The sequence below is a fragment of the Phoenix dactylifera genome, chromosome 7 (genome assembly GCF_051530095.1).
Source record: "Phoenix dactylifera cultivar Ajwa chromosome 7, Ajwa_hap1_PhDact_Kaust_v1.1, whole genome shotgun sequence".
In the NCBI taxonomy this organism is placed as follows: Eukaryota; Viridiplantae; Streptophyta; class Magnoliopsida; order Arecales; family Arecaceae; genus Phoenix; species Phoenix dactylifera.
Genome location: NC_143196.1, coordinates 33,081,416 through 33,107,733, shown reverse-complemented (window position 1 = coordinate 33,107,733; position 26,318 = coordinate 33,081,416). Strand labels below are relative to the sequence as shown.

At 38.6% G+C, this 26,318-nt stretch overlaps 2 protein-coding genes across 3 annotated transcripts; one reads left to right on the top strand and one right to left on the bottom strand.

Moving 5' to 3' along the window:
* Nucleotides 1-939: 939 nt before the first annotated feature.
* LOC103696690 (putative histidine kinase 4) lies at nucleotides 940-10,857 on the top strand. Of its 2 annotated transcripts, XM_008778378.5 has the most exons (12): nucleotides 940-1,792; nucleotides 1,880-2,325; nucleotides 2,828-3,061; nucleotides 3,152-3,321; nucleotides 4,392-4,610; nucleotides 4,695-4,881; nucleotides 4,966-5,017; nucleotides 5,118-5,347; nucleotides 5,603-5,701; nucleotides 5,937-6,655; nucleotides 7,121-7,612; nucleotides 10,186-10,857. In XM_008778378.5, exons 2-12 carry the CDS (start codon nucleotides 2,050-2,052, stop codon nucleotides 10,439-10,441), a joined length of 2,934 nt encoding a protein of 977 aa, XP_008776600.3. In that variant the 5' UTR covers nucleotides 940-1,792; nucleotides 1,880-2,049; the 3' UTR covers nucleotides 10,442-10,857. The 2 variants fall into 2 exon arrangements, with proteins under 2 accessions (XP_008776600.3, XP_088557919.1); XM_088701793.1 differs by lacking the exons at nucleotides 4,966-5,017; nucleotides 5,118-5,347.
* A 1,358-nt stretch (nucleotides 10,858-12,215) lies between these two features.
* On the bottom strand, nucleotides 12,216-23,697 carry LOC103696689 (extra-large guanine nucleotide-binding protein 3-like). Its single transcript, XM_008778377.5, has 8 exons — nucleotides 22,491-23,697; nucleotides 21,840-21,977; nucleotides 19,020-19,124; nucleotides 18,723-18,908; nucleotides 17,303-17,480; nucleotides 14,736-14,980; nucleotides 13,424-13,593; nucleotides 12,216-13,061 (listed from the first exon to the last, which is right to left on the bottom strand). The coding sequence occupies exons 1-8, from the start codon at nucleotides 23,439-23,441 to the stop codon at nucleotides 12,482-12,484; spliced, it is 2,553 nt and encodes an 850-aa protein (XP_008776599.3). The 5' UTR covers nucleotides 23,442-23,697; the 3' UTR covers nucleotides 12,216-12,481.
* Nucleotides 23,698-26,318: the final 2,621 nt, after the last annotated feature.

The following is a 26,318-nucleotide window of genomic DNA, read 5'->3' as shown; positions in this document are numbered from 1 at the left end:
TATTTTTAAAAGCCTGGAATACGTGTCTCTTTTTACTTGCAATTGAATTGAACTGATTTAATTCTTGATTAAGAACTTGCTTGTGATTCAATTAATTCATGATTAAATCAGTTGCCAACCGCAGGAGATGAAAGAAAAATTAAAGGAAAAAAAACCAACGTATTTACCAGACAAATAAAAGTGATATTTTAATCATTAATTGTCAATATTTAATAATATAATCCTGGTGGAGTGTACATATGGCCGCCGACAGCCACTCCGTCCGTGTGCCATCCGTTTCGACTTTCCCGTGCTTGAGATGGACGAAAATACCCCTTCCTTTTAAGGGCGGCCACGAGAAAGGCAACCGTTAGGTGGGGGTATTATGGTACGTTTATAGCTCGTGGGGCTGTCACACCCGTCTCTCAAGACCCCCACCCAAATTTTGATGGTATCATCCGTTGATGGGGATAGAGTAGGTATTGATTTTATAATCAGGAGTCATGACCCTAAGTTCATCATTATCGGAGGGCGAAGCACAGCTAGTTTGACAACGGTAAGATAGAGCTCAGGACAATATGAGAGAGAGCATCATCTATGCGAGAATGTTGAGGACGAAACGTATTTTTAAACGTATTTTTCTTGAGAGAGACTCAGCAATGATGATCGGCTGGAATTAGAAAGAGAGGCAGAGAGGACATGGGAACCCCTGCTCTATGATATCTATTGGATGGTGTGGCTTAGCATTCCAAAGAGATCTTTGGGACAGACCGAGATCCGCTTCTCCATTGCTTTGTCATCTTCCTACTCTTGATTTTGCTAGCTGCACCTCCGTTAGAGCAGCTTAAGCATTGTTGTACTTAATAAATAATAATAATAATAATAATAATAATAAACCTAAGCGTATAACCCTAGCTCTTGAGAACCCTAACCGTAACTCCTGGTCTCCATCCCCCTCCCGCCATAAAGGAATTGAATCGAGACAAGGAGAGATCCAGTAATCCGAGTTCTCTCTCCTAAGCCCTAACAGGTGCCGCAAAACCCTTAGAAATCGAAAGTTGGAGAAATGAAACCCTGTACCTCGGTTTCATATGTTCGGATCCGAATATCTCTTTAGAACCCTAAAAATTTGAGTTACGGAAAGAAATAAAGCAATTTGGTCATTAGAAGCTTCAAAAAAGAGATTTTGGATCGTGGAGAATGACAAAAAATTCGGCATTTTCGCTTGAACCGATGACAAAAGAGAAGGGGGAAAAAAAAGGAAAAACGAGGGTTTTTTCCTTGAACTCAGATCTCTGATCGGTGTGTTCCTAGTTTGTGATCGAGCTGGAGTAGCAGTAGAAGGAGATAGAAGGCCCGAATTTTTCCCCTTCTGTTGACCCGAATACGGAGAAAGGAGAGAGGGAAGAACTAAAGAAGGCGAAAGAGAATATAGTAATAAAAAATCTATTGGTGGGCCTGGGGGTGGAGATTTAGAGATCATAATAGCGAGATGATCCGAATAGTTTAATTGCCGCGTATCTGGCGAAATCCACGAATTCGATTCAGTCGCATTCGGGAAAGCGAGTTGTCTCGAATATTCATCCATCCCACCCAGGAAAAAAAAAAAAAGGAGACCGATCGACATGTCTCCTTGCCACCTTTTCTCCTCCTCTGCTTCGCTGTTCCAGTTCTCCTCCCTCTTCTTTGATTTGAGCGCAAGGGAACAAGCTGCGGTCTTGTCCTCACACCCCCAAGCTTTGATGCCTTGGCAGCGATAGCAGACGAAGAGAAGGCCGGAGTCTTTGCCCACTGATCCCTCGCTTTGGAATTCGTGAGCTCTCCTTTCCCATCTTGTTTCTTTTGTAGTACTCTTTCCGTCCTCTCTTTCATTCATACGTTTTCCCTTGTTAATTCTCAGTTGAAAGAGTGGAGAGAGAGTGGAGAAGAAGTCACGGACTTGCCCCCTGTTTATTCCTTCTGGGAAGAGAAAGAGGAAGGAATTAAAAAAAAAAAAGCTGGGATTTTTACTTGGTATGAAGTGGGGGAGAAAGGGAGGGAGAAGGGTTGAAAGCTCTTGCTGCGGGTTTAATGGCGGAGATGGCGGCAGGGGAGCGGAAGTGGTGGCTGAACCGCAAGGCGATGGTGGTGCTGTGGGTGGCAGCCTCTGTGGGGATATGGGTGGGACTCCATTGGTACCTCGGGAGAGTGAGCATGAGGAAGGCTGAGGAGTCCCTCGTGAGCATGTGCGAGGAGCGCGCAAGGATGTTGCAGGACCAGTTTGCAGTGAGCGTCAACCATGTCCACGCCCTCGCCATCCTCGTCTCCACCTTCCACTACCAGAAGCACCCGCCCGCCCTCGATCAGGTGGGAGAGATAGAGCTATGCTGTGATAGATTAGTTCATATTTATCTATCAAGTTCTTTTCATCTTTTCACATTCTTTGCATTCATTAGATTTGCCTTCTTCCATTATAAACTTCTTTCCTTCCATGAATTGTTTATGGTTTTCTCTTTGATAAATTTAAATGGTGATACATAGACACGGTCATTGTTTTCTTTCTTGTTATGGTGGTACTTTAGGTCTGATCTTGTTTGAATTTTCTCTCTTGGGATTGCCAAGCTAGAGATGAACGTCATCTGCAATTGTCGTTCTTTTAATATGGTTTCTTCATTGCAGTTACTTTCTGATTCAAATTGTTTAGTTTTCCCTTGAAGTATTATTGTTTTTAAATTAATTCCTTAGATCTTTGGTCCAGCTCTATATTCTCAGTGCTCTTTGCTTACCATTTTTTTTTTTTTTGATTCCTCTGTTTTGTATGCCAACTTTTGAGTTGGCTGGTATTTTCCTGATCAGAGTTTGCTTTCAGGAGACATTTGCAGATTATACAGCGAGGACGGCATTCGAGCGGCCATTGTTGAGTGGAGTGGCATATGCTCAACGGGTTGTTCATTCTGAAAGAGAGTTATTTGAAAGTCAGCAAGGGTGGATGATCAAGACTATGAAACGAGAGCCATCGCCAGTTCAAGATGAGTATGCGCCTGTGATATATTCTCAGGAGACCATATCCTATATTGAAGCTCTTGACATGATGTCTGGAGAGGTTTGTTGACAATTTAGAGGGCTTCTTTTCTTGACTTCTCACGTTGCTATCTTTTTGATAGTGTTACATTATGTCCTGCTTACATTGCAGGAGGATCGAGAAAATATCTTAAGGGCCAGGGCTACTGGCAAAGCTGTTCTTACAAGCCCATTCAGACTGCTGGGATCCAATCATCTGGGTGTGGTCTTAACATTTCCGGTATATCGCTCGGGTCTTCCTGCTGATGCAATGGTAGAAGAATGTGTAGAAGCAACTGCAGGGTGAGCATTCTGCTTAGATCTATTCCAATGTATGGCCATATATACTTTTACCTTCTCTTGATTTGTGGATTGAACCTGTCTGTATATATGAACGATTCAGCTTTGGATCGTGGTTTATCAGATAGAAACACAAAAAAGGCCCATGAAATATCATCTTATAGAATATGAGTACAGTTTGCATCATTACCCTGAAACCCATGTCGTTTGCTTACTGGATGTCTTCTCCTAGTTGTGATGAATTAGCTCAAGGTCAAGAAGAAAAAAATAATTCTATCAGTATACTCCAGCTTTTAGATTTTCAGGAATTAAACTATAAAGCACGCCCCAACTCTTGATTCTTTTTTGTCCAATTCGGGAGGCCACAATTCCTTCCCTTTTATAACTGGATTTGCCTACTGATGCATTTTTGCTATATTAGGCTTAACAATTTCATGAAAAAATTATTGTTTTTTTTTTTTTTTGGTTGGAGGGGCGGGGTGTCGAATTATATCAGTTGATTGGCCATAATGGTTGGATGACCTGTTAAGATTTATTTCCAGGATGTTAGATTTTCCAAACTCTGGATTCTACCACTAGTAAATGTTAACCCAGTTTCCACTATTTTTCTTTCTAATCCAATTCAGACATTATTGCTTGATGCCAATAACTTATTTGGTAGAATCTACTGAATGCAATATCTTAGAAATTTAACAAACAGGGCTGGAGAAATCAACACATCATTATCGCAAGCAAATATGTGTCCTAGTAATTAATTTTCTGTAAAGAAGCTGGTTTGCAAGGTACCTTTTAGAGAAAAGTTTTATTTTAGTCTACTTCCCTTTACTATTTCATCTAAAGATTAAGTTGAGATTTCAACATGGTAAGAACTAAACCTTTCACCAACAAGTAGTATGAGCCAAGGTTATTGAGAATAGTGCCCATTTTCTCTCTATCGTGCTGATAACAAGTATGAGCGCCTACAAACTGGTACTCATTAAAATTTTCTACTTGTTAAGTATCTCTTTCATTTTGAAAAAGTGTTGTTTCCTTTGTTTCAACTGTTCATAATTGATATATCCCTTCAAAACTAGATATCTTGGAGGAGCTTTTGATGTTGAATCACTTGTGGAAAACTTGCTGAGGCAGCTTGCTGGAAATCAGGATATTATGGTAAATGTGTATGATGTCACTAACACTTCCGAGCCCTTGGTCATGTATGGATCCCAATTCCCTGATGGTTATATGTCATTGTCACACGTCAGCATGCTTGATTTTGGGGATCCATTTCGGAGGCACCAAATGGAATGCAGGTAAGCATACCTAGATCATATATTGAGATACAAGGTTGATCTTACATTTCCTTATGGACTCATACCTTGCGGTTCGTTGACTAGGTATAGTAAGAAGCCTCCCATTCCATTGTCTGCCATTACCACCCCTTCTGGTGTCTTTGTGATCTGCATGCTAGCAGGATATATATTATATGCTGCTTGGAATCGCTATGACAATGTTAAGGAAGATTGTCGAAAAATGGAGGAGCTAAAAAAACAGGCAGAGGCTGCAGATGTTGCTAAATCTCAGGTTTAATATTTTGTTTAATATCATTGTGCAATCAGTGAACCATATGATTTGACCTAAATCATCGTTTTGTTTCCATAATGATAGTTTCTTGCAACAGTTTCTCATGAAATCAGAACTCCTATGAATGGTGTGCTAGGTAATCTCTAGTTCCGCCTATGACTGGGTTCTACTTTTGTGGATAGACAAATAAAACCCTTCATAACCTGAAAGCTGACTACTGTCATCTTTTATACCAGGGATGCTAGACATGCTTCTAGATACCAACCTAAATCTAACCCAAAAGGATTATGCCCAAACTGCTCAAGTCTGTGGGAAGGCATTGATATCATTGATTAATGAAGTGCTTGACCGGGCAAAAATTGAAGCTGGCAAGTTAGAGATAGAGTCAGTGCCATTTGACCTGCGATCAATCCTAGATGATGTAATATCTTTGTTTTCTGCAAAATCGAGAGAGAAGGGGATTGAGGTGAGCTTTACCGCTATGCTAGTTGTCAAATACCACATGCATGACCAGTGTGATGATCATAGTAGTTATCATTTCGATTCGTTTCCCTACTGCTTTTGTTGTTGCTTAGGTTTGCATCTTTAGTCTATGTATTTTCATTATATTATTAATGCTCGTCAAAAGTATCTTTTTGAGTCGGTATAGGGTTTCTTTATTTTTTTTCCCTTTCATGGATTCTGACCTTTCCAGTTATGATGCTTCTTTTGCAAACTGCAGCTCGCTGTATATGTTTCTGACAGAGTTCCCGAAATTCTTATGGGTGACCCAGGGAGATTTCGTCAAATAATCACAAATCTTGTGGGAAATTCAGTCAAAGTAAGTATGCCGTGTTTTTATAGCAATATCATTGGATACTCTTTTTTATCCCTCTCTATTATGAAGTTTAGAGCTCAGCATACCAAGATCTATGATTTCATATCAAGGTTATGGACACAGAAACTGTGATATCAAGTTATACTCATCATTAGGGCCATTGCCGAATCCAGTCTTCTAGTAACTAAGAAAAGGTAATTTACAACAGCTAATCAATTATTTATTTTCAATGTCACAGTTTACTGAACGTGGCCACATTTTTGTCCAAGTTCATCTGGCTGAGCATTCAAATATGGTCATAGATGCAAAAGTTGAAACAGGCTTGAATGGGCATTCAGGTGAAGCCAAAATTACATCCACCAGTACTGTATTTGATACTTTAAGTGGTTTAGAAGCCGCTGACAGTAGAAACAGTTGGGAAAATTTTAGAATGTTACTTTCTCATGAGCATACCTTGCCTCGTCCATCTGATAATGGGATGCCATATGACAATTATGCTGACAAAGTAACTCTCATGGTAACTGTAGAGGATACTGGGATAGGGATCCCATTTCATGCCCAGAATCGAGTTTTCACACCTTTTATGCAGGCTGACAGCTCGACCTCCAGGAATTATGGAGGAACTGGTATTGGCTTGAGCATCAGTAAGTGTCTGGTTGAACTGATGGGTGGGCAAATAAATTTTGTAAGTCGCCCTCATATTGGAAGCACATTCACTTTCACTGCTGTCCTCCGAAGATGTGACAAGAGTGCAGGTGGTGATACAAAGAGAGCTCTTTCTGAGGCTCTACCTACCTGTTTTAGAGGAATAAGAGCAATTTTAGTTGATAGAAGACCAGTTAGAGGTGCTGTAACAAGATACCATCTACAAAGGTTGGGCATAAGTGTTGAATGTGTTGGTAGCATCAATGCGGCGCTTAATGCAGTGCAAGGACAAAATGGTTGCTTGAGATCTTGGTAATCTCTCTATGGTTGTTGGTAGTTATCATTGTGGACTTTACTTAGTATGTCTCTCATGTAAATTACATCTGCATGCACACATACACAGCTGGGTGGCATTTGGGTGGTTCTCTTTTTTTATATGATGAGATTCTACTTTTCATTATTTCTGTTGACAACATTCACTAATTTTCTCCCTTCTAAAATACAACCTAGGTGCCATGGAATTTGTTATCCTGTTTTTCCATTCATTCAGTACTGAAAGTCTTCTGCACATATGAATGATCCCACCATTTTTTTCTCTGTAAATTTTCTTTTGTTGACCCAAAAAAGAAAATCAGATTTATCGAAAGAAAAAACAGAGTCTTGCAAACTTCATAGGCCATTCTACTTATCTGTTTTCCTATTGCATTGATTATTTTTTGTTTGCAGTATGGGTTGTTTAGGTCTCCCCTTACCATAATACTCTTGTTATTTCTACAGTACAGATAGCAAACAACCATGCATTTTGCTAATTGAGCATGATTCATGGGATACTAAAGTGGATGTTTGCTTGTGCAATCAACTATTACAATGGAAAGAGAATGGCTGCGTCACTGAAATACTCAAGGTGGTCCTTCTTGTGACTTCTGAATCTGATAAAACAAAGGCTGCATCGGATTTTGACACTGTGATCATGAAGCCTCTAAGAGCAAGCACAGTGGCCGCATGCTTTCAGCAAGTGCTAGGAATGGGGAAACAGCAAACTAGAGATACGCCCAAAGGATCAGCTTCCCTTGATGGTCTGCTAGATGGAAAGAATATATTAGTGGTTGATGATAATAAGGTGAATCTCAGAGTTGCTGCAGGTGTCCTGAAAAAATACGGGGCAAAGGTGGAGTGTGCTGAAAGTGGCAAGGATGCTCTCTCTCTCCTCCAAGTGCCCCACAAGTTTGATGCCTGCTTTATGGATGTTCAAATGCCAGAGATGGACGGGTATGTAAACAGCTGTTTTTATATTGACACAAATGCATTGCAGGTTCTCTACTTAATTATGAAAATTTTTACACCTGCCCTTTACAGATTTTGATAATTTTGCTCCAATATTACCAGATTAGTGTCTTTTAAAGGCAAAGTTATATTTGAACGGTTCCTAGTGGTTGGAACAGACATGAGGAACCCTTAAGCATTTATTCCCATCAATATTGATGTTCTTTGAACTCTGTCTCCAAATCTTTTTGTATACTTTTAAATTGGAAAGAGCTAGATATTTTAAAGTGAATATATTTTTTTCTCCTTGAGAGCACCAATGAAATTAGTCTACCACATCTTTTCCCTGTCTTTATGGGTAGATATGTCGGGCACCTATTCATGTGTAATCCTCAAGAGGGATAGCAATGCCTGTTTGAACTGCCCCTAGGCCAAGCATCACTGTGCATTTTCACAAAATGTGATGCTTGTCAATGGTGATCTTATAAATTTTGGAAGACCAGCAACTTGTCAAACTGCAACCACAAATAGGTGGCAGTATGAAAGCCAAATATTGTAGGCATTGAAAAGAACCGACTAGAGAACAAACAAAGTTTTTCCTCGATTTCTTTGGTGACAATCCACTGTAGCAATAACCTTTTTTGAAGGAAAAAAAACATAGATTGTCTAGATCAAAGAGGGTAGTGTAAAGGTGAGGCTGATGAGTAAAGTATCTAACCTCACAAAAGACAACAAGTATCAACTCTGTAACTACAAAATAGCAGATAGAAAGGTGAAAGAAAGACATTTATATGTGAAATAATGATAGGAGGCAATGGGTAGAAAAAAGAACAAAGGAAGAAGAAGAAAAGGAAAAGAGCAGAAATGGGGGTAGTCTTTCTTACCATGCCTATTCTCCTTGATTTGTGAGAGAAGAATGATGTTTTGCACAGGGTGTAGAGGTAGAGCAGAGGAAGCCTCTTTGTTCTAGCTGAAATATCGAGTTTCCGATAATTTTCGCTTCTTCACAAATCCAATGCTAGACCATTTCTTTTTAGTTCAGAGCAATGATAAAGAGCCATGTAAACTAAGGTTAAGCATTGGCATCTTTAAAATGCCATTCTTCCTTGTTAGAACCAAATTATTGATCTTAATACTCGACATTGCTTTCTCCAATGTCAAATAATTCCTAATCACTATTAAAATTCAAGCTAACTGCTTATGCAAGAAGACAACCATTATAATTGGTCTTCATAGCATAAAATTATTGACCTTCTTATCATAAGGTATTAACGGGTTCTTTTAGACTCTTGTTGGTTGTATAATTTTTGTTCCACCGTTGCTTGCCAAATGTTCCATGGCCATAAGAATACATAGCTAGGGTAGCACCACCATCTCTGTGTTAACATAGTGAAGAGTCTATAAATGTACAAGGAGTAACTTGCTCAACAAGCATGATGCATGTTGGCATAAACAGTGATGATTAGTCAAGCTATCTGTGGGTAAGTATGTCTTGTATATGAACCATGGTATGCCGTACCGGCCCAAACCGGGCGGTACGGGGCATACCGTACTATACCATACCAGTTCGGTACCGGTTTCTGATACGGATAGCGTACCGACACTCGGTACGCCAAAAAAATTTCGTATCGTACTGATACTGTGCTAGTGTGGCACCGGTATGGGGTGCGGTACCGAGACGGTAAACTTTGATATGAAAATTATTCTCTTTCTGTAGTTGTTCCAAAATAGAAACTAAATCAACTAAATAATTGTTGGCAACACACTATGGATAATCAGTTATCCATTGATCAATTCCGTCAAATAGGTTATACTTCTCTAGAAAACCCTTCCAACAACCTCTTATGCACACAAACATAGGTCAGAAGTACGCCATATTATGCACCCTTATGCAAGCATCTTAGATGGGAAAAATGGTTCAGCATGCTATAAATGGCCCAGGTCTGACTGCGATCATGCGAAAACTCTCAGGCGAGGTGGAGCATAACACAAGTAGTGTTGTCTTGACACTTTAAATTGGTGCTTTTTGAAGTGCCAGAATTGACACAGCAGAAGCGGCATTTTTTAGCACTGCTTGGTATTTTTCATGGAAGGACACTTGACTGTAGGTTTTGGCACTTTAACTCCTAAGTGTTATATTATATTGACTCAGCATCGGGCCCTTGCAGTGAAATGATAATTTTTTCTTGCTAATGTAGTACTGTTGCAAATGTGTTTTTTTTTTTGAATAAGTTTTTCTTTTCTTTTTAGAATAATGTATCTATATCAAGTTTCTTAGAGGCTGAACTATCAGGAACTCTAGGTAACTTTCCTGCAACTATTTCTGTCTCTCGATTTGACCATTTTATTTTTCTTTCAAAATCTGGTTTGTTAGCAATCAAATGCCATCCTTTGCTGACAATTCGTATTTAACACCAGTGCTAATGGATGTTGACAAAAAGAATTTCCTGTGATCTTGCACAAGTAGCAGATGTCCTGTAAAGAAAAATTTCTTAATGTTACTCATGACATCTATATCCATCGGTTTCTCCACATAAGGAATGAAATCCATGAGAAATGTGTGTTCCTGTTTTTAACAGGTTTGAGGCAACTCGGCAGATACGCTCGATGGAGAGTAAGGCAACTGAAAAGATTAGGATCAGAGCAGGAACTGTTCCAGAGGAAGGTTCTTCGAGGACTGAATGGCACCTGCCGATCCTAGCCATGACAGCCGATGTCATCCAAGCAACATATGAAGAGTGTCTGAAATGTGGTATGGATGGTTACGTCTCCAAGCCATTTGAGGAAGCGCAGCTCTATCAGGCAGTTGCCGAGTTCCTAGTGTCAGACTCCTGAAACTCCGCTCAAGAACAAGTGCTGCATTTCATGAGATACAATTCTGGACCACGCCACTAGACTTCCTGAAGCCGCAATGGTTTTCTTTGAGATCCATGCATGGTCTGCGGATGACGCCTTGAAGGTTCGGTAAGTGGAAAAGATATCCACGATAGTCAAGTGAAATTACGAAACTTTTATCAGGTTCCAGTCTCCTTTGACGTTATAATTCTCCACTGTCACTTTGAGCCAATGTGTAATGCAGCATCCGGCTGCTGTACATGTACAATTAACAGTATCATAATGTAAACTCTGTTTGGGTCGGTTATAGCTTGCATCAGTTACCCTGCTATCTAAAACAGGGTGTGTAATGTAAAATTTTCCATTCCCTGCTGTCGACTATGGGGGTAAAGTTTTTCGTGCCTGTTTTCCATTAAGAGCTATAGGGAGCATAATTTTGCCTTTAATGCTATTGAACAGGGATTTTCAGAAGCAAGAAAAAAGATATGGAGAGTCTCTCTCTCACACACACACACACACAGCAGGGGAGATATGGAAAGTTCACCAAGAGTTCCACAATGTTGGACCAGAAAAAGATATCAATAAGAAACGTAGCCTTGTGTCCTAATATACCAATTACTTTAACCGTGTACAGAGAAGGCTGAGAAGATCAAAATGAAAAATAGGGAAACAGTGGCAAAATTATAGGGGATTTTGCTTTAAAGACTAAATTATTTTTTTCATCTGCAAATTTGATGGGTATTTTTTTTCCTTTGTTAGAGAATGTGGTGTTTTTGCACCATAAAACAGAAATGTTTGGCCCCTGTTGCCACCCGCCGACGCTATTGGTCTGTCAATTGAAAAATGAGTAAATTTATTCAAGAATTGTTCAAGAAGTATCCAGATTGTGCACGTTTTCTTATAAAACTGTAAGTTTTGAAATTCTTTTGACAAATTTGTGTCATTGATATTTAGAACTCCTGTAAATTATACTATTAAGACCATGCAAGCTTGATTAAGACAAATACGCCAGCATGACAGTGGTTGAAGGCATTTATCTGATGGTGAGGAAACATCCTATTCTTACAAAAAGGAGAAAGAAAGCATATTGAAGTCGCAAATAATAAAACTTTTTTCCTTTTTCCAGAATTCCCTTTCATAATCCTAAGCATGACATTTGTGAGTAATCTAATCCTATACAATTCATGCATAGTTGAATAATTCTCGAATAATACGGTTATCTGGCTTGTGGACAGAAGTTATAATTATTCCAAAAATATTGTTACCATGAACAAGTTGGTGATTTCACCTTGATCAGCATCGACAATATTCTGGACCTCCACTTAATCCAACCCTCCATGTAAATTGTGGCAATACCAGTATAGGCGTCTAGAGCCAATTAAGCTTGCCAGTTACCCTTCCAAGCTCTGGTGTTGCGGGGTGCTGCTAATTCCCTCATCAGGCTTTCTGCTATGAGAATAGCTGGTCACCATGACCTGATAAACCATCGTAGCTCCACTTTAGTCGAAATTAAAATGCTTACAACTACATCTGCGAGTAAATATTGATAGTAGTTTCATGAACTACAGTTATATGATTTAATCTTTTCAACAATTTTATTTTTGAGACTGCTAAAAGTACATTACAGATGACTGGATAAGAGGGTTGACGGCTTTAATGAGGGGCTCTCTGCACAATGGATACCTGAGTACTTCGTATTGTATCTTCTAGTATCAACCATTTCAGACAAATCGAAAAGGTTCACCAAAGGCCACAAAAATGTCCTCTCATGGGATGAAGCAATGCAAACGCTGTAATTATACCTCAATGTAAGTTATGCACTAATATACAGCAACCAGTCAGCCAATTATGCACCCTCAGTAGATAGATTACAGCATTTCCCCGTCACCATACATCACCCCACCATTACATGGCACCCATTCCATGTCTGACATAAAAAGGTTAAACCCCAGTTACAGATCTGGGCTTCTGAGATACAGGTCAGCTCCTGAATCACTAGGCTGTTGAATTAACTCCACCCACAGAAAGAGTTAAAGCATATCATAGTTGCCTAAGGTATGGAGAAGAGCTTGCATCGGTGCTGTAAAATGACTCATCGAGGATCCCAAAAATATTTTCATCCTTCATATCATCCCATTTCAGGACCTCCCTAATGTATTTGAATGCCTCATCAACAGTATTGCACTCGAGAGCCTTCGTCTGAAATACAAATAGCTTCCGGCCGCTGATTGAGGCATATAGATCCTTAAATTTCACTGCAATGAAGTAGTATGCATGGCTGGCCAATGACTGGTTAGTGTTGTGTGGCTTTACTGGACTAAAGTCTGCAAACCACTCGCACACTGTTAATGGTACCCTGTTGATCTTCTCCTCGAAGGTGTCATACTTGTTTAGTAGGAGCACAAAAGGAGTCTCTCTAAAAGAAGGGTGCCTCACTACACTCTCAAAGAGTTCTTTGCTTGCCATCATTTTGTTGCCGAGTGGAGCTGAGCCTCGAGACCACATTTGGTCATAGTCACTTAGAGAGACGCAAAAGATCACGGCACGGACATCTTCAAACATTTCCAACCATTTGCAGCCTTCACTCAATCCTTTGGAATTTACTCGGAGCAGCTGATACCTGAATAAAGAAAGATATGGATTTAAACTTAAAGCAAAGCCTACATTCTCCAGAGTAATATTATTTTGAACCATAGCCTTAGGGAATTCTGAGAGCAACAGCCCCCAGGAGTTCCAGATGTCCACTTCACAGGGCTGATATTAAAGGATTGTTGCAGCTGTTCATTAATTGGGACCTAGTTGAACGTTAAGGACCTTTACTAGGTAAACTATGGTAATGAGCCATCTAAGAAAATCTAATTTATTTGAATCTCCAATCAAATGTCACATATAATTGGTCAAGGCGAATGTTATTGTCAAAACATAATTTTCATGTCAGTTGATCTAACAGAATTGGAGTAAAATGAAGACAAGATGGCTTACTTCATTGAGGGGGGAGGACAATCAAACTTCTCACTGTACAGCTCAGACATTAGACCCCGGTCATCCAAAGAGAACTCGACAAAAGCAAGGCCATTGCACTGGGTGACTCCTTCAGCATATAGGATGTCCTTCTCAGTAGGTTCATATTCATTGCTCGATATTTCAATAGCCTGCAAACAATTGTATTCTCAATCAGGACATGATCATCAAACTTTTGTTCCTGACATCTTTGCCGATGCATGAATGCATTCTGATCATGCATTATCACTTAAAAGAGGAACTCATAAAGATATGAAAGAGAGAAGCATATTTGATGATCCAGTCTAAGGTTGGGAATGGGTGTTCAAAATATCTTACAGTAACAGAGTGCAGATAATGGACGACAGATGACAACATCAATACTCTCAGCCAAGCAGTATCAACATTTTCCTTGACATGATAGATTTTTTATTTATTTTCTTTCTAATTTGCACCTTCCTTTTCTGGCCATCAGATTCCTTTAGTTTGTAGAGCTTTCCTGAATAAGTTACAGTATTCATTATCAGTGTTGCTTCCTGAACCCATTTTGAGTGCAAGGTAGATTCTTTTTGGAAAATTGTTGCCTTCAGTCGTAGTCATGCATAGGACAAAATTACGCATTAGAACAACATGTTTAACTAGTAGAATAATTGTTTTTGCTTCTTTGACAATATGATCATGCATAGCAACAAAATGGAGCATGACTATAACCGATTTGGCTAACATGCTTCAGTATCTTCTTCTGTTTACTTATTGAATTTAGGGGAAAAAATTCTAAACATGAAGGTAGAGAATACCCTACCTACATACATAAACATGATCTCTAGTAGTTACAAGGCACGAACTTTGAAAAATAAATGAACTTCTAAAATGAAAAGACTTTCTACATTAAGGGTGATTGCTGGTGCAGGTGCTGGTATTGGCTCAGAAACAGTAGCGCCAGCTGACACTTTCCAGCATCCACCAGTGCTTAAAACCTTGATTCGAACATATGCAATTCATTTTGCTTCAGTTAAAAACATATAAAATGGAGATCCTGTTGGTATCATTTTTCTATTAGAAACATAATCCTGATGCTAGCTTAAAGAGAAGTAGACATGAAAAATTCATAAAATGATAGCAACATGTAGTTCTGCAACCACAATAAGCAAAGAAAAAGTTAGTAGAATTGCAAATGCATATTGGCAATATAATTCAAAATTAAACATTCAATAGTTATAATAAGCTAAAGAAAAGTTGATTGAAATTTATTTCTGTAACAAAGAATGCACTAAAAGGCTCAGTTGAAACATACCCGGTCTAAGAAGTAACTTGCAACATCAGGAAGAAAATGTAATTCGTTTCTTCTCTTGTATGTCTCTTGAATAGCAGGATCTTTCCAAACCTCCTCCACTACAGGGGCATACTCACGCGTTGCAGCAGGAAAAAAGGCATCCAGATCTCCCATAGCCATAATTTCCAGCAGCCAATCAGAAAAATGTTTCAACCTTTGATTGATTGAGTATATGCATTTGTTACTTTCCTCAACTCTTCCTTCCCCTGATTTCATTTCACATCAAATGTTTTACTTCATTGTATCATGTAAATATTCTGGCATAATCCCCTCACAGCTTGCAACTTAAAATATGAGGATATTTAAGAAAATATATGTCTCTGCTCATAAAGTACATAATGATCCACCAAAATATGCAGTGGACTTCAAAAACAATGGTAAGTTCTCGAAATAAATATTTTACTTGATGACATGGAGCAAGGATAGCTTACATATATAACTAGCATTATTATCAAACTGCTGGCTGAGATTAAAATAAGTAATTTTGAAAAAAAATTAAATGTGCATGGTACAAGTAAATTATGATAGATTACAATGAGTGCCTTCAAGACTATGATATTTGAATATCAAAATCAAGTCAGTATACAAACATTAGCTTTATATCATCTCTTCCTAGCCAAGCTTCAAGGTGTGAACTTTTTGAGCCTCGATGTAGGCCTCTGAAAAACATGGCAAACATTAAGGAGACCAGTTGTTTGCATGGACAAGGACACTAGAGTCGAATCAAATGCATAACTAAGTGGCACAAGGCTATGCAGGGACAAAGAGTAACAAAGTAATAAATAGTAAATTTTTAAGGTAATATAGATGGTGGTTCATCCTTCATATAAAATTGAGAATATGTTTCTCTGTTGTTAACACTTAAGTTAACACTTAACATATGTCATAGTAGTGATTTATCAATTCATGATGTCACTTTTGAAATATTTTAAAGATCAGAATTCATTTAATGCTTATTTTGAAATGTGAAAGAATTAAGCAAATAGATGACGACAGATGAAGCAGCAGATCCAAGGAACTAGTCACAAGTATAATTATGATAAATAAGTTTGTTAATTTTATTTCATCATAGGTAAAGGTAGGTATATTTTCTACTCTAAAAGCTTCAAAAAAACGAAATGGTTAGTTACTATACATCTTATTAATGGTATCACTATCAAAATTCTAGTTCCTCATATCCTAAATCCAGGTCTTGAGGATACAAGGTGTATGACATTTTACAAAGGTTTTTCAATACCTCCATCCTTGATGAAGCTTCACTAATAACAAAACCAATTTCTTAATTTGCAATGCAAGTTGGACTCATTGGTATAAGTGTTCAATGCCAACTTATCCTTAAAATTTGCAATCATTTAATATGCATCCAACTAATTGATATGTGCTCAACATGCATTCTTCGAGCTGGAAACAAAAGCCCATGTGACACTGGATATTATTATATATGTTGATTGTAGATAATATGTTGTTAAATGATAAAAAGAGAATAGGTTCAATGCAACTTATATCATGGAGGAAAGCAAGAATACAGGTCATAAATGGAGTCTGAAGAATGAAAATTTGGTGGGAAAAAACGAGGGAGGTCCCAATAACAATTCTTGTCCAACAGATGCTTTAGTTGAGTCACTTTCACTTGCTTGGATCTTTCATATAGAAGAATAGAGAAATGCGGCAGATGTATATAGATTTAGCAATGAATGAAGCGGAGAACAAAAACTAGAATGTTGTCTCTCAAATGGTAAGAGACTCGCAGGAAATATTGAAGAAAGATGGTCATTCCAGTACTGTTCTATAGACAGGAACTCTAAGAAAGAGTTTAGGCAAATAAATTTAACATCACAATGGTGCGGAAGTTAAAATGGCTGTGTGGTAGATTTGAGGTCAAAGTCATAGAGAATTAACTTGCAAGGTGTTGGAATGTGCACCAATAATCTTAAAGGACCTTGGAAAAGTACTTTGATTTATATGTAAGGGCGTCAAAGAGGAGTAAGAGAAAGCATAACAAAATATAAATTTTTTTTTTGGGGGGGGGGGGGGGGGGTGTTGAGTTGACAAAGGAGGTAGCTCTTGATAAGAATAAAAGTTTGTTCAGTATCCCAGCCACAGATGGGTGGAATATGGCATTTTAGTTAAGGTATTTATAACAAGATTTAAGCTTGTGCAATATTCATGCAGCGGAGAGGCAAGCAAGCTAGTATTGCAAGTACAGCAGTGACATTAATTGAGAAAACTTTAAAAAGATCAAAGTGTCATGATTATGAAGAATACACTGTAGTGGTAATATAAAACGAATCCTAAATGTCCAAATTGTGCAGAAAATTCAGAATAAAGATAAAAAGAAATGATATAAATGGAATAATTCATAAAACATCAACCCCATAATGACATTGTCAAGCAAAAAAGACCAATATTAATTGAAAACGAACATGGAAAGTCTAATAGGATAAAAGAGCAATCTGGTGAAATGGACTATAAATAAACAAAGAATTACATAGCTAACATGTGCACAAGGGCGAAATGTTAGCCCAAACCTTGGATAGACTTCTCGGCATGCAGAGCAAGAGATTTTTTCTCCTCTAAAGACTCATCCTCAAATCGCTCTCGACCCTCAAGTAATGTGCTGAGATATTTGTACAGGTTGCTTTGAATCATGAGCTTCATGTCTAGCATTTCCTCTGGAGTGAACTTGTTTCCATACAAGAATTTTGCCTATATAATGAGAAAATAAGTTATAACTTTTGAGACACCAAGAATGATAAAAACCAACATTCCTTAGAAAGATGACAGATAATACATAATACTAAATGAACTTGCATCAAGATTTAAAAAATTGCATACTAAACTAGGCACATCTTTACAAATACAATGCATCTAATTGCGCAATTTATATTCTTCTGCAACACAAATGAAAAAGTCAACCAGAGCTTATGACAGAACATTAAGAGTGCAGCTGAAACATGAAGGCAATCATAATTCTGGACTAACATAGCCAGTAATTTTTAGCTATTATATATGTAGATAACACATCAGTAAATAGAAAGGGTCCACAGAAGCTTAAGATATATAAAGAGTTGAAGAAAAGTTATTCTTTGACAGTTGGCCAGACAGGCACACCATGATATAGTCCATTCTTTCTAAGGGCTTCCATGATCAATACCATACTTCTAATTGCCATGATATTCATGACAGGCCTGTTTGGATGTTGGAAGATCTTGACAGTTGCTAAAAACTTCCAGCAGGGCCTTGTTATTTAAAGTACAGTGCAAATGAGATCCTTGGAAGAGATCAAGAAGGTGGAGTATCTTTAAATTTTAGGGATAAGATAAATCACCTCAGAGAAGTAACTAATTATCCCTGAGAATTAGGATTAGTTTCCACCACTAACTGCCTCTCATCTATTTCCGCCGCTAGGAGCCGATAGTTTTTTCAAGAGGGAGGCCTTGCCGGAAGATCTTATCTTTAAATTTTAGGGATAAGATAAATCACCTCAGAGAAGTAACTAATTATCCCTGAGAATTAGGATTAGTTTCCACCACTAACTGCCTCTCATCTATTTCCGCCGCTAGGAGCCGATGGTTTTTTCAAGAGGGAGGCCTTGCCAGAAGATCTTATCAGACTGATAAGATCTTCCAACATCCAAACAGGCTTGACAAGTTGACAACTAACAAGAAACAGGCGAACAAATTCTTCAGTCTTTAACTGACACAATATTCCAATATCACTTTATCATGCACATAATAATAGCATTTTTATGATAAATTTATGGCTAATGATGGGAATCTTTAATTTATGACAAATTTATCATTCTTCAGTCTTCAACTTACACAAGATTCCAACATATTTATGATAAAGGATGGGAATCTTGTCCACTAATGGAGTTATGAGAAAATTTCATGATTTCCGTGACTAGAGAAAAACATAGATGAACAAACGAGGATTGCGCAGGCATACCTGTTTAAAGATAGTGCTGGTTCCTGATCCTTCTAGCCCAAGTAACAAAAGTTTCTGGACTCTCTTTTGCTCCAGATACTCTGGCACAGACCTGCCTGAAAATGTAGATGCATCTTCTTTTGATCCAGGATGATTTCCAGGAGGGGTAGGCAACGAGAACAATGAACATATCAGCCGAGTTGAAGCCTGACTAGCAAATACCACAAATCAACTGTTCAATGAACTAATCCATGATCAACATGTAATGCATCAACGACCAATCTTATAAAGTCATTTTACCGACAAATGAAGGAGTACCTTTTCCCAAATCTTTCCTCTTATGTTATTCTGTCCCTCTTCCTCATATGAACCATCATCATATACCCAGAAATGAGTATCTCGTGGACATTGCACATTGGCCAACTGAATCAAAAGCCAGTTAAAACTGTCATAAATCTTCTTTCAAGAAATATTTAACTCATAGGGTATGGTTTTATTGAAGTAGGCTTAAGAGGAAAAGAATGAATGAGAACTAAAAATGCCTAAACCACTTGAAAAAGAAAGGAGCTTATTTGCCAGGTGGCCCAGGTCCTCTAAATGAACACAGCATAACATGTCACATTGAGCACCTAGAAATTGTGTGCCTCATGCAATGAAGACGAAGCAATAATAAAAAGAAGCATTTAAGTAAATGATGGAAGAATAAATCATGACATAGTGGACATACAGTGAAACAAGACATCCAAGACGGGCTCTCCTCTTCTTCTTCTTCTACAAGCTAGGTTTGCTTGAAAATGGCCAGAAATTGTTTTGCAGTATATTTAAGCCTTCTGGACTGAGATTGCAATGGTGATTCAATGATCATTTCTGTTGATGTTTTTGACTCATATTTGCACTCGTTACATTATTTCTCTCTCACGAAATGTTACTCCTGTCCTCTGACTTTGTTGTTGACTCTTGGAGTGTCAAGCTAGTGACACCTACTTGAATCCCTTACTAGCACAAATGCATAGATAAATGAACAAAGCTACACTCTATAAATGAATTATATGGACAAGCATGATGTGCAAGCGTACAAGCAAGATGCACACAAGGAAGCATGAATTGTTGCAATCACTAGCTTAATTAAAGCACTAACAATTGTTATATATGGATTATAGTAGGGAACTTGCATGTCCATTAATGTAATTATAAATGAAGTTCTCGACAATATTGCCGCACAGCAAGGTTTTAAATGTGCTAGAATGGTGTGTTACCACCGGTACCATCCTGGCCCGGCAGGATTTCAGCACCAAGACAAGGCCCAGGTCTCCAAAACAAAGAAAGAACAGGCGTCCCAGCTAGGTTGGGACAATTTTGGCAGGTAGAGGCACTGAGATTTTAAACTTTGCTGCATGGATTATGAAGTTAAAACATACTCATGGAGCATTTTTCTATCATTGCATGCTGATGAAACTTTTGGAGAACATTAAGGCCCACATTCTTGGAACCTTTAAAAAATCAAAACGTAGGTCTTCAATCCACTTCTGGGTTCAGGACCCTATTTTCCTATCAACCCTACAAATTTAATGCTTCTGAGTTTTCTACTCATTACCTTTTGATGCATACATCTATTATATATAACTACAATAAAGGCTCTCTATGCACCACGTGGATGCCCATATTAATAATGTTATTAATACATTTCTTTATTTTTTGCATAATACGTAGCGCTCTTATTAAATATGATTCTTTAATTTGGATAATAAGTAGCATTATTAATTAATATGGTTCTTTATTTTGGATAGTCTTTTATATATATCTAAAATGACTACAATCATTCATCAAACTCCCTATTCTTGATAAAACTAATAATATTCATCAAAAATTTTCTGCTCTTAATAATTTTATAAAATCTTAACACCTTCTTCTTGACATGTAAATTTCTTATTTTGATAAATGAATCTCTTATAACATATTATTTATTGTTATAATAGAAGGTTTTGATATCATAACAACCATAATTTCATTTGCATCATTTTTTTAACAAAATATTTTTACAAAGTTCATTTTTTCGCAATAATTTTCCTCTAAAAACAATTGTATAGTTTGAGAAATAATATTTTTTATCAAGTGAAAGGTGATTAAGGAAATGCTATCTATTCTATTATCATAGTCATCATAATAGTAATTTTAAATACCAAATTAATAAAATACTATATTTTCTAGAAAATAATGGCGGTTAATTACTCTTATAGTTGATGCAAGATGTAGATAGGCCTAAAATGATCACTTGTTACTAGATATCTATTTTAAGTGAGGATTAAATTATCTGTTTCCTTCATGATAAATGAGTATAAGTGATAGATAATAGAGTATCTTACTGTTATCAGTGTGAAGTATCAATTATATAAGTACCAATTATACTTATATAATTGATACTTATCTAAACTAATATTACTACGTCAGTTTAGAAATTTGACGAGACTTTCGACTTGGCCATCATTAAAGTTTCTTGCTTAACATGCAACAAAAATTTGGCTATTGAAGCCATCAATTTATTATAATTTATTATATTTCTATATTGCATTTTAAAAACAGCTGAAACAAGAAATAAAAAAGGTACCCCACATTTCTTGGATTATACACTAGTTGTATTCTATTTCACAAAAAAAAAAAAAATAGCACTCAACCCTGATATCATTCCTTTCATTAATATAACATCTAGCTTACATTTCTGATCACCCTACAATTTTCTTGAATCAAGTTGACAAATTAATTTTGTAACATCAGTCACAAATACAAACATCAGATTAAGAAGCAAATTTAGCTTTTGAATGGTGTGGATGCTGATATCTAAACGGTTGCATCAGACATGTTTCTCATACCAATAGTACTTATTTATTATCCACCTTCTCGTTGACTTGAAAACATGCTAGACTATAGTAAAACACCTAAATTTAGCAAACGGGCTGGAATATGTAATGCTTCACTTGTTATGTGAAAGAAGCTGCATCAGCACATACGAGTAATGTTACATTGCATCTTGCAGATATTGATTTGACTTGAAGACAGTGGGAAAATAATTACATCCAAACATTTATTTAGAGAACTAAATAACCATTTTAAATTAAATGAAGATAAACAGTAAAGCCATACCTTCAAAACCCTGAGTTCTAACTTGGTGATCTCACGCCCATTTATAAAAACTTGTGTGTTACCATTGCTTGCATCTGGCCTTAGCTTCCCTCCCACATTCAGCTTGGAACTTATAATCCTATCAGGTCTCTCACCTTCCTAAAATCCAAACCAACAGAAAGAATCAAGCAACCAAGTTCCTTGTCGAGTGCAATGCAACAAGATCAATAATGAAAACATAGTTGCCAGGGCAAGCATGGTTAATCAGTAAGTAGAAAATAGAACCACGAAGAAGTAACAGGGTGCATCAAAGTAATAACTAAGCTCCCATAATATATGGAGACCTAAGAACAAATTATCACCCACCCCACAATCTTATTCTTCACTTATTACATAGTAATTATAGTTTGGTATAAACACAAAAAATAAATATAATGCACATCTCATTCTGAGTAATTATTGAAAGATAGAGAATAATCAGCCACCTTGATCCTTGTCCGTTTCAAATAAACTAAACTGCATGCAATTAAAAACACTTACACAAAAAACAAGAGTATATGTGCTTCTCTCATTGCATTATCAATTCAATTTCTAATACTGCACTAAATTTTAACCATCGAAGTAGCTCATTAAGCATGCAAAAAGGTTTAGATAGACTTAAAGAGTTGTCACCTTTCCCCACAGCCCAGAATCTTTGTCATACCAGTACCTCCCGGGCCTCAACTTCTGCGGCGGCATTGAACACCCCAAAATCTCATCGAGCTCTTCCTGCCTCAATGGCTGCCCATTGACGATCAATTGCTCAGGTCTGAGCTGGTTTGCAGGGCACTCCCTTTCTGCCTTCATGATCTGCCGGACCTCCAACGGACTGCACAACTTAGACAGCATCCTTGAACACTTACCAAGGCTCGGCCTCTTCGACTCATCGATCGGACGGCCAATACAGCTCACACACTTCCTCCCTTCCGGCATGGACCCCATAGCCTTCAGCACACAGTTGCTGCAGTACCTCGCGTCGCAGACCAGACAGGCCTCCCTCTCCTTCAAGATGTTACCTTTCCCGCACCTGCTGCAGACCCCCCTCCTCCTCTCCCTCGACGGAGCCGCCGGCAGCGGTGCAGCCGCTGGGGAGCCGCCGGAGAGGTCATCCTCCTTCTCGGACTCCACCGTGGTATTAAACGTCACGGTCCCGGGTCGGGGCCTCCGGGGAGAGCCGGAGAGAGAGTTGGGGTCGCGCGCCGAGGAAGCTCTAGGGCTGGACCGGGACGTGTCTCCGCCGTCGGACTCCGCCGACCCTCGCTGGGACTGGACGACGGAGGACGATCGCGCGCTCTCCATCGGGCTCCCCCGTGGCTCCCCGGTCCGGAGGCGGTTGAATCTGGGCCCCCTTGGGAGCGCCGGCAAGTCGCCGGCGGAGGCGCTGGAAGAGGCGCTCCGTAGGTCCAAAGGCTCGATCTTGGGAACCTCGTAAGGGACGGGGGGACCGTCGTACTCAACGGCGATCGAGTAGTCGAGGTGTTCCTCGTCGGGCAGCGGAGCTCCAGGGGGAAGCATCTTCCGCAGAGCCTCCTCCCACAAGCTCCGCTCCTTCCGCTCCGCCGCCTCCGCCGCCGCCGCCGCCATTGCCGTCCTCCGCACGAGAAGAAGGCTTAGAGAACCGCCGGCTGGACGGTGGACCTAGGGTTTCGAGAGATAGGGTTAGGGTTAGGGTTTCTGGTCGCCATTAAAGAGCTCCGAGGAGGAGGGGCCTCGGTGTCGGGTGTAAGTAAGGGAAAGCCGTTGGAGTTGCAGAGGTAACGGACGGATTTGACGGAGAGGGGACGGAGTCCGTTATGCTTGACGGCGGTTCGACGTTCCCACTGTGGACGACGGTTGACTCTCGACACTCCCCAGCGCTTTGCCGAACTCTAAATCATGTCACATTGACTAAAATACCCCACACTCATGAATGAAAAATGTGCTTTCAAATGGCAAAAAAGTCGTAAATATCAGCAAGTTTACGGGTTTCCCGTAAATAGAACAACGGAAAAATCGAAGCTAGGCGCGTCGCTTTCACCTTTAGTTTCAACATGCCGCCGGAACAGGTTACGTACTTAACTACAACATTTGGCATTCAAAACACCATCCAATAACATATCGGCACGTCGGCGAGACTTTCTTTATTATCATAACCCGATGGTACACGTCAGGGGACAGGGAGGACCGAACGCGAAGTGGGGGGGCGCCCACCTGCACACTGCTTTCTTCTTGGGCTGGCGGCTCTGATCACCGTTGGTTTGAAAATGGACGGTAGATGATGGGGGGAGAAATGATGTACATGACGGGTGTGCGTTGGGCAGTGGACCAATGGCGGATGATCCGGTACTGACGTCAGGACCGAGGACGGCGAGAGATCAAGGAGAAGGACTAGATCAGAACCGTCCGACTGTCTCTTAACGGACGTTATAGGAGGACGCTAGCTACAGGACAAAACGGAGAAGATGGAGGACGGATCTACGGACGCGCGGGCAGGTGTCGATAAAAGCCGTGTGATAACGGCTGATACAACGTTTGATAAGTTTGATACTTTGGTTCGGAGCGACTCCAAAGCCAGCCGTTTACGTTCGTGTTCCCAAAAAAAAAAAAAATCAGTTGACCCTCCGACTATAGCCTGTCAATCGACCCTCCCACTACAGTAAGTCAACCATCTTCATTTAGGCATTGGATTAAGACTCCGAAATCCAAAAATATTTTTTGAAGGATCAAAATTTCTATTGAGTAATTTTAAGATGTTCGATAGAAATTTTGAAATATTTTTTTTTACTCTTACAAAAATTGAAAACAATCTATTAGAGAAAAAAAATTAATTTAGAATTTTTAGGAAAAATTTCAACTTTAGTACATCAGAATATTGTTTGTCACTTAAGAGACTCAAGCTCAAGTCTTAATAAAGGATTATTTTATGGTAAAAATAACATTTTTTTAAAAAATTGTCATAATTGTTTAAATTGATCTTTTGTGCCATAATTATGCAATTAAACTTTTGAATTTATCTATTATATTATTAAGTTTAAAATATTAAAATAATTTATTTTAGCAATATTTTTATAATAATAGTTTTGATATCATATAATAATAATAATGTATTATATTATACCTATTGTATTATTTTATTTTAGTCCTTGGTGGAGTGTTCTTCATGGACAAGGTTTCTAAACCTAACTATTGTGCGACAACCTATGATTGAGTAGGATACAAATTGTTGTTGACATAGCAAGAAGAAATATTAATGATGCTCGCTGTTTTGCCTCATGCTCTTCTCGAGATTTTCACAGCGTCGATGTAAAATCCAAAGCAAAGAACATTTTTGGTGAACAGAGATTTGAAATTCTAAAGGCCTAAAATTATAAAATAATTGCTCAGCTTTGTCCTTTAAATTCGAAATCATTAGCATATGTTATTAAGATTGTATGGACCAAAATTTGGTCCATCAATTATGACTTGAAGAGATCATAGTTGGTCACCAGTTACTCAGACAATAAGCTATACATGAATAGTTTATTGCCGGAATTAACTATTATGTGGATGGTAGTACCGTTGTAGCTTAACTATACAAAAAATTGATGACAAGCATCATGAGAAAATTATCAAGATAAGACACTGTCCAAAAGAAAGTGTTGTTGCTAGAAATAATTCTCTCTATATTTGAAGAGAAAGAAGGATTCGTTGTGGCTCTCTCACACTCTAATGCACTGATAGATAATGATATCAACATCAGCATGAATAAAGCTTCTAAGCCTCCTCAACTAATTTTTTTCCCTTTCGTCTCACTGGAGTGGAAGTTTGATATATCCTAGATATTCTCAACTATTTTACATGGTGTTTTTAAATCATTTTATCCTTTTTTTGGTGAAATCATTTAGTCCTATTTGACTGCAATGGATGAATCTCATTATATATCCTCTCAATGCTATCCTAATAACCATTCTTGTATTGGTATGATTATTGCTATAGTGAAAACTATAATTGTTATGGTGGCAGTACTCGACTGCGTGGATCAGTCTGAACAAGGTGAACCGAATTGGTCAAAATCAGGCATGATTTAAATAACTTAATGAAGACCAATGATGACCGAATTTCAAAAAAATCTAACAAGGGTCGAGGTAACAGGTCAACCTATCATCCAGGTACCGAGGTGGTTAAGGACTTCCACATTAGGACCAATTGGGACCCAAACAAAAGAAAGATAGGGCTTTCACTAAAATTCCTAGGTGTGCTTAGAGAGAGAAAGAGGAGAGAGTAACAATACAGAAAAATAAGAAGGGAGGAAGAAGAAAAGAAGAGGAAAGAGAGGAAGAAGAAGAAGAAGAAGAGAAAAAAGAGGAAGAGGGAAGGGATAGTGCTGCAGTCAAGTGGCCGAGGTGGTCAACAGCTGGAAAACCGGCAACCAGTGGCGGGCGACCAACGACAGGGCGGCCGACAATAGAAAAAAAGAAAGAAATGGTTAAAAGCAGATGTTTC

Excerpts from the sequence above, each read along its gene's own strand:
- LOC103696690 (XM_008778378.5), top strand. The coding sequence starts at position 2,050 with ATGGCGGAGATGGCGGCAGGGGAGCGGAAGTGGTGGCTGAACCGCAAG. Across the intron at positions 4,611-4,694 it reads AGGCACCAAATGGAATGCAG|GTATAGTAAGAAGCCTCCCA; the intron begins GTAAGCATACCT and ends TTCGTTGACTAG. Across the intron at positions 4,882-4,965 it reads CAGATGTTGCTAAATCTCAG|TTTCTTGCAACAGTTTCTCA; the intron begins GTTTAATATTTT and ends CCATAATGATAG.
- LOC103696689 (XM_008778377.5), bottom strand. The coding sequence starts at position 23,441 with ATGGCGGCGGCGGCGGCGGAGGCGGCGGAGCGGAAGGAGCGGAGCTTG. Across the intron at positions 19,125-21,839 it reads TAGAACTCAGGGTTTTGAAG|TTGGCCAATGTGCAATGTCC; the intron begins GTATGGCTTTAC and ends CTTTTGATTCAG. Across the intron at positions 17,481-18,722 it reads CCAGCACTATCTTTAAACAG|GCAAAATTCTTGTATGGAAA; the intron begins GTATGCCTGCGC and ends CTCATTATATAG.